This window comes from Strongylocentrotus purpuratus, unplaced genomic scaffold (assembly GCF_000002235.5).
Source record: "Strongylocentrotus purpuratus isolate Spur 01 unplaced genomic scaffold, Spur_5.0 spur5_contig_867, whole genome shotgun sequence".
NCBI lineage: Eukaryota > Metazoa > Echinodermata > Echinoidea > Camarodonta > Strongylocentrotidae > Strongylocentrotus > Strongylocentrotus purpuratus.
Window position 1 is genome coordinate 577501 of NW_022145576.1, and position 8507 is coordinate 586007.

Here is an 8507-nt window from a genome sequence, read left to right on the forward strand (position 1 = left end):
CGCAGTGTTGATTTGATAGTTGATAGCTTAATTTTAAATACGATAATCTTGTACCAAGCTAGTAAAATCACGGGATAAATAATTTGCAAGAAGCTTCCAACAAAAGAAACCCTTTTGTGCCGGCAATTTGGCATTCAATCAATAAAGCGCGTGGAAATGTGGTATAATTAGTAACTGTTCTTGTTCAAACAGGTCTCCCTCCCGTTGTTTCGACACCCTATTTTGACTTTCAAGAACATTTGACTATGAAATAAGGGAAAATAAGAAAAAAAATATGTTATTTGATAAAGCAGACAATTTTGACAGGAAAAAAAATACTCCACTAAATAACCGAGATCACAAAGGACATCAGGAAAGTCGATGACGTCACGTCTACACACACACACACACAAAGCAAATAAAAAACCCTGGCAAAATCCGTTTGGCAAATTGTCTTACAATGAATCCTTCTAATACTGCACTCCTATTCGTCTCCCTTCTCCACGTCTGGAGTTGCTACACACAAGAAGTCAGTACACATTGATAGAAGCAGTAAGTTACCGCACCTTGAAAGAGCTGTTGCATGGGACTTTACCTCGTTCATGTTCGTCTACATGGGTGGAAACTTGTAAACTGACTGAAAACTATGCTCATGACGTAGTTTCTCTTGTAAATGTTGGATACCATAAACTATTGCCAACCGCTCTGATGGCGATAGGAAGGTATAAATCTAGGCTCATCGTTTTGTTGGTATTTATCATCAGTTCAGGCCTGTATCTGGCCATGAAAGGCTCGTCGAGGTGGAGTGGTCACTCCGGTCAGTACAAACTCCAGGATGAAAATCAATTACAAGGTATGGAAGCGCAGATTTTACCACACGAAGGGGGGATTCTTTAGAGGAGGGGTGATCCCTCCCTGCCCGGCGCGCCCCTTATAAAAAAGAACCATTTACCATGGTTGTTTTGTCCAAATTACCATCCACAATGGTAACCATGGTATCAAACAATGATAAGTTCAGATAATTTCATTGTTTGATACATTGGTGGATGGTAATTTGGACAAAAAAAAAACATGACTACCATGATTCTTTTTTATAAGGCCCCGCCCGATTTATAAAATATGACATTTTTTGTTGCTGGTGCTTGTCATTGTTTCTAGACAAAAATAGCTTCCAACATTTTGAAAAAACATTTAAAAAGTAATTTATCAATGAGTATTACGTTTTGTAGAAAACTTCCAATCAGATGACCCCTTTTTAAGGAGTATTACTTTGTTTGTCAGGGAAATCGTTTTAGACCCGTAGCCAATTGTCATTTGTCACCATCCCCGTATTTATACTGAATGAGTTGTAGGATTTAAAAAACAGAGTCCAGGTCTAGAGGAAATTCTTGCTTAAAGGTAATACAAAGTTTTGGGAGATTTTGAAAATTGGGTGGATAGTGATTCTTTACAATTTTGAAATATTTGGATGCCCCTGTGAATGTATTATTATCACTAGAAAATTTAGCCCTTAAAAAACTTCTACTTTCGAGAGAAGTTGAATATACAAATTTCAAATAGCGGCCGTTCAATGGTAGCTGCGACCATGAAAATCTCCGAATATGTACTTGTGATATATATAATTTCCAAACGGGAATAGCTTATCGGTCGATTTTAGTCAAGAAACATTGTTTTATTAATATCTTGACCTTGAGAGGGAGCTATACAACATAACGAGTTTATTATTTATAATTTCATAAATTTCATAGCTGCAACAACGATCACTGAATATTGTAGGATCACATATGCTTCCACTACGTTCATTTGACCAAATTCATGACCCCATACCAAAACTTTATATTACCTTTAAGACACCCTCTATATCAATTTTGTATACACTTGCTCCTTCTGCAACTATGATCCTGAATTTGCCACTCTTATCATGTATTTTTGTATACATCATCATCATCCTCACCATCATCACCATTATCATCATCACCATTATCATCATCATCATCATCATCATCACCATCACCATTATCATCATCATCATCATCATCATCATCATCACCATTATCATCATCATCATCATCATCATCACCATTATCATCATCACCATTATCATCATCATCATCATCATCATCACCATCATCACCATTATCATCATCATCACCATTATCATCACCACCACCATCATCATCATCACCATTATCATCACCATTATCATCATCCTCACCATCATCACCATTATCATCATCATCATCATCATCATCATCATCATCATCAGTATCAGCACCACCATCATCATCATCACCATCACCATTATCATCATCATCCTCACCATCATCACCATTATCATCACCATCACCATCATCATCATCACCATTATCATCATCATCATCACCATCATCATCATCATCATCACCATTATCATCATCCTCACCATCATCACCATCATCATCATCATCATCACCACCACCATCATCATCATCACCATCATCATCATCATCATCATCACCATTATCATCATCATCATCATCATCATCATCACCATCATCATCATCACCATTACCATCATCATCATCATCATCACCATCATCATCACCACCATCATGATCATCACCATTATCATCATCATCATCATCATCATCATTATCAACATCATCATCATCATCATCACCATTATCATCATCATCATCCTCATCATCACCATTATCATCACCACCACCATCATCATCATCATCACCATTATCATCATCATCATCATCATCACCATTATCATCATCATCACCATCATCACCATCATCACCATCATCACCATCATCATCATCATCATCACCATTATCATCATCATCATCATCACCATCATCACCATCATCATCATCATCACCATCATCATCATCATCATCACCATCATCATCATCATCACCATCATCATCATCATCACCATCATCATCATCACCACCACCATCATCTTCACCACCACCATCATCATCACCACCACCATCATCATCATCACCATTATCATCATCATCATCATCATCATCATCATCATCATCATCAGTATCAGCACCACCATCATTTTCATCTTTATCGTCACCACCACTATGATCATGTTTCTCCTATAGACAAACGGGAAGTAAGTTCCTTTCTCTCTGGATCCCTTTACATACAACCTGTGATCATCTATAACGAGTCCATGACCGATGCGGGACCGAGGTATGAATGCACAAAGGACGAGGTGAATGAGGACAATGTTGATGAGGACGAGTTGACTCTCTACGGGAAACCAGTTTATGCAAAGGTAAGGGGTGAAGTTTTTCAAAGAACTATATTAGGTCCGATATCGATGACAAACATAAACGATCAAAAGCCATACCATGAAGGGAGCTGATATATTCGTTTATATTTCGTGCGTATTGAATCGTAATGATTCTGTTAATACCATTTACCTGCAAACTATTTACAAAAGCTACTGCACTTCCTTTTCTTGGTCATAAATCTGTCGGGAGAGGCAAACTGCCCCCCTAACCCTTTCAAATACGCTAATGCTATCATTTAATATACACTGTCGCTCATATAGTTGGAATATTTTGTTTACCCTAAAATTATTTATGGAACTATTTTGACAATGATTTATTCCTAATAGATCTAGATAATAGTATACATTCTCGGATTTTATTGAATAATAATTTGCCAGTGTTTGTTTTGCGTGACTGCTAAAGCATGTGTTTGCTACTATGCTTATCAACTAGGGGACCTACGCCCTTAAGTAAAAAAATCCTCTGTACGGCCATGCATTATGGCTCAAGGCATGGGCACACAGAAGATTTTTTTTTCGTTTGGGACCGGGGGGGGGGGGAATTCAATGAATTATTGATAATTTATTTCATTTTCTTTTTTCTTTTTATTTGTGGGAACTGCCCCTACCCTAGCCCCTGCTGCGTACAGTCATGGTTCAGTGGCAAAGCAATGGCCTCGTAACTGTGAGGCCCCAGGATCAAAACCGTGTCGATGTGCCATATTAGTGCCCTTTTGTGGGGCATTAATCCTCATTACTGTCATTTATGACTTAAGGGCGTAGGTCCCCTAGTTGATAAGCATAGTAGCATACACATGCTTTAGCAGTCACGCAAAACAAACACTGGTAAATTATTATTCAATAAAATCTGAGAATGTATACTATTATCTAGATCTATTAGGAATAAATCATTGTCAAAATAATTGCATAAATTGGGGTAAAAAAAAACATTCCGACTATATGAGCGACAGTGTACTATATCATGAACCATTCATATCCTTTTTTAGAATAAAACTGTGTTATACCTGAGCATGCCTAAGTGTGGAAGCCGTACTTTCGTGTGGACGATATCTTTGTTACGGCACGCGCATCATTTCGGTAAACCAGTCAACATTCAATACTTGCTCGGGAAGCGTCACGTCTCCAAAGTTGTAAGAACAAACTATTTATTATTGTTTCCTTCCTAAAAAAGACTTATTCATTGATTTGGAATAATTTTTTTGTTTTTTGTTTTGTATGCGTTGGGAAATATTCCCATTTCGGTAACCAGCTATGGATTTCCTTTAAAAAATAAAATAAAATTCTTCCGGGAGAGGGTAGGCAAGGGACAAAATTGCCCACTGTATCTGGGGGCAACTCCCATTATTGGTTTCAAAATATTTTACCTATATGTTTGTATATCGTATTATCACTATGATTATTGTCATTAGTAGTAGTACTGTTACTGTTCTTATCATTGTTTAGTATTATTATTATTATATTATTATTATTATTATTATTATTATTATTATTATTATTATTATTATTATTATTATTATTATTGTTATTATCATTACCGTAATTATTATTTTAATTATTATTATTATCATTATCATTATTTGTATTATTATCATTATTGTAATTATCTTTATTTTTATTATTATAATAATTGTTATTATTATTTATCATCATTATCATCATAACCATTATTATGAGAAATGCATTTCATCATCGCTTCAACGGCATAGATGTGTTATAATTTGTTTGTTTTTTGTATTTATTACACAATTTGGCAGTCTCTCATGGTAATTCTATTTCCAGAGGAAGCATCTTTCTTCCAAACTGCTGGAAGCTGAAGATGGAGCTATCCTGCATGGCCATTACCGCTATATCAACATGAATCGGTGAGTTCGAGTTTCCCTACAGCCATTTTTGGGGGAATTTCCGTTGTGCGGGCAATCTGCCCTTTCTTTTCGGTAGAGAGGTGGATGCTTTTGTAATTTATCATAGATTGCCTAACATACTTTAGACACAAATAACGACAAAAGAAATTCGTTAACATTAATTTTTAATATGGAAAAATGTACTTTTTTCATAGATGAAACAATAAAACAAAAAAAGAAGGTATGAAGGAACAGAATGAGATGATAAGAAAAGAATATGACGCAGAAAGTAAAAATCAATATAATTAAAAGGAATATTTGTTTTGAAGAAGGTAGGAAGGTAAGGGTGGAGGGGTGTGGGTGAAAAGAAAAAGGATACAGAAAGGATGAAAAGGAAGGGGGGGGAGGGAAAGAGAGAGAGAGAGGGAGGGGGGGAGGAGGGGCTGATCTTGTGCTTCAGAGTAAGATAGAACGAGAGAGAGAGAGAGAGAGAGAGAGAGAGAGAGAATGAGAATGCGAGAGAGAGAGAGAGAGAGAGAGAATGAGAGAGAGAGAGAGAGAGAAGGAGAGAGAGAGAAAAAAAAAAGAGGGAGAGGGAGGGGTTGATCGTTTGCATGTGAGTGAGGGAGAAAGAGAGAAAGAAAGAGAGAGAGACAGAGGGGGGGAAGAGAGAAAGTGAGAGAGAGCGAGAGAGTTGGAGAGAGAAAGGGGCGGTTAAGGGAGAGAGAGACACACACACACACACACAAACACACACACACGCACGCACACGCACAGAGAGAGAGAGAGGGAGAGAGAGAGAGAGAGAGGTTGGGAGTGCGGTGGGTGGTTAAGGGGTATGTATGGCTCGCAATCGCCAAGGTATGAATTTAAAAATCATTATAATTTCGTTTTTTTTTTCTTTGTTTTTTAAACCCTCATTTTCTTCTTTCTTCAATCTCTTTATCAGTTCGCCCGAGAAGCCCATCTTGATGAGCATGATCCGTGACCCCATTGACCGATTCGAGTCTCATTTCTACTTCATAAGACATGGGGACCTGGACATGAGCAAAGAAGTGCTCCAGAAAAACATCAAGGCCGACTCAAATATGGCACTTCCAAACGAGGTAAATAGTACGAATCTTTCTTAAAGGTAATTCAAAGTTTTTGGAAATTTTGAAAATTGGGATGGATAGTAATTCTTTCAAATTGTTATATATTTGGATGCCCCTGTAGATGTATTATAAGCACTGTAAAATTTAGTTCCTAAAACACTTCTGCTTTCGAGAAATTGAATAATCAAAAATTTACCTGTGCTCCCAGTAAATTTCAAATATTTCAAATAGCGCTTAAGGCCATTCCATGGTAGCTGCGACCATGACAATCTCAGAATATGCAGTTCTGAGATACAATTTCCAAGCGGAGATATACAAATTGGTCGATTGTAGTAAAAACAACAACATTGTTTTAAAGCTAAAGTTATATCAGTCTTGAGAGGTAGCTTTAACATCATAAATAGTTTATTATTTACAATGTCATCACTTTAGATTCGATTTCAACCGCGACAACGATCATTGAATATTGAAAAATCGCATATGCTTCAAATATGTTCATTTGAAACGAATTCATGACCCCATACCAAAACTTTGTATTACCTTTAATGAAATAAAATTAAAATCTGTCTTGCTTAAATGGGACGAATTGAATGATTTCAACTTAGTGTGGCAACCATCAGCGTGAACATCCTTTATTATCATGGGCGTAAGGGCAAACTTTTGCCGGGTGCCGAGAAGGGGGAGGGGCTGACCTCTATTGCCCGGATATTTTCCAGTTCCGGGTTCAGATATTTAAAAGAAATCTGGAAAAAAAAGAAGAAAACTGTCATCTTAAATGTGATCACAATCTCTCTTTGTTCAAGTTCGGTGTTGAAAGCTGGTTTTGGTGTTGTGAGAACACCAACACCAGCTACAACACCGAACTTGAAGTCATGCTGGTGTTGAGGTTGACCTCGGAAAATATGATGCATTTCCGGTAGTCTGTGTTGAGGGCTGGTGTTGAATGTCGTCTGCTGAACCGAGTATCGCGGATGGTGTTGACGATTTACGTGTAATTTTCCCATTCACCAACACCAGCCCCTAGGGATTGGGAAATTCATGATTTCAAGTTCGGTGTTGGTGTTGGTGTTGCAGTATACCGCAGGTAACTATGCGGACATCTGGCACGAATCTCACGATCATGCCAAGGTAAAATCCATCGTACAGTCAACACAGCTGTAAATCATGCTAGCTATATATGTTTTTCAAGAGCAATTATATTTTATCTATTGATTTTCTAATATGACTTTACATTTGATATTCGATATGATGCAATTTATTGGAATTTCTGAATGGATTATGCTTTTATCGCAAGACTTTTCGCGTGTAGAGTAGGACGTCACTCGGTTTTGAGGCTGGTGTTGAGCTACCGATAACGCGCACGCATGATCGGTATCGTCCTTCTAAACTGACCGTCTTCAGCAGCCTTTCCACGCTCTCATAACCAACACCAACACCAAAAACCGTACTTGAAATCACTCAATGACTAGGTGAACGATATATTCTTGCTGTTTATAGTCGTGATTGCTTTGGTCTAACCACAGAGCTTACTTGAATTAACCCAGTTGATCTACCCATCCCGTCGGTGTCTATTCTCATTTTTGATTAAATATTATCATACCATTGTTTTCAGTATTTTGTTTGTTCATATATTTGTTTGTTGTTGTTGTTGTTTTTGCAGACGCTAGATGACTGCGTTGAGAAGGAAAGACAAGAATGTACACTCAGCTTATACCGTAATATGTATATTACATCATTCTGCGGCTACGCCCCAGGATGCAGGTATCTATACCTCTAACTCGCTTTAAGCTCGCGTTAAGCTCACTGCACACTATACAATCCCACTACGACCTGACTACGATCTGATGTTGTTAGAAATGTCAGTTATGTGGACAGTCGAACATGCAAACTCTATCAAGTTCTGAATATTCATACTATGAATAGCTAAATGAAAATGGCTGGATGTTGCGGGCCTCGGTTGGTGGAAGGCCATATCGCCTCGCGCTTAGAATCGTAGTGACGTCATTATGACGTCATTCATATTCATACCATCCATTATTCATACTAATCATACATGGAAATTCTTACCTAGGAATAGCAAAGTACAAAATTAAATGACATGGTGATGTCACTAAATTGAAAAAAGTATCTGTTTTCGACTTCAGAGCAGCGACCGACCGATCAGTAGCCTGCTCGGTCGCTGCATGCTGGAATTAGGCATCGCCCATCGATTAGGTCGGTGCCCGGGCGGCGATCGCCCAGGCACCGAGCGTAATTTGGGCGGCGAGTGAAAAGTCAGCAGGCGCCGCCCAA

The 8507-nt window shown here is 38.0% G+C and overlaps 1 protein-coding gene across 1 annotated transcript; it reads left to right on the top strand.

Moving 5' to 3' along the window:
• The first annotated feature begins 548 nt into the window (after positions 1 to 548).
• Positions 549 to 8148, top strand: LOC115920144 (heparan sulfate 2-O-sulfotransferase 1-like). The gene is made up of 6 exons (XM_030975094.1): positions 549 to 832; positions 3087 to 3262; positions 4267 to 4410; positions 5060 to 5142; positions 6071 to 6227; positions 7876 to 8148. Exons 1-6 carry the CDS (start codon positions 688 to 690, stop codon positions 7990 to 7992), a joined length of 822 nt encoding a protein of 273 aa, XP_030830954.1. The 5' UTR covers positions 549 to 687; the 3' UTR covers positions 7993 to 8148.
• The last annotated feature ends 359 nt before the right edge of the window (positions 8149 to 8507 follow it).

Coding starts and splice junctions, on each gene's coding strand:
- LOC115920144 (XM_030975094.1), top strand. CDS start 688: ATGGCGATAGGAAGGTATAAATCTAGGCTCATCGTTTTGTTGGTATTT. Junction 833..3,086: donor GGATGAAAATCAATTACAAG/GTATGGAAGCGC, acceptor TTTCTCCTATAG/ACAAACGGGAAGTAAGTTCC. Junction 5,143..6,070: donor CGCTATATCAACATGAATCG/GTGAGTTCGAGT, acceptor TCTCTTTATCAG/TTCGCCCGAGAAGCCCATCT.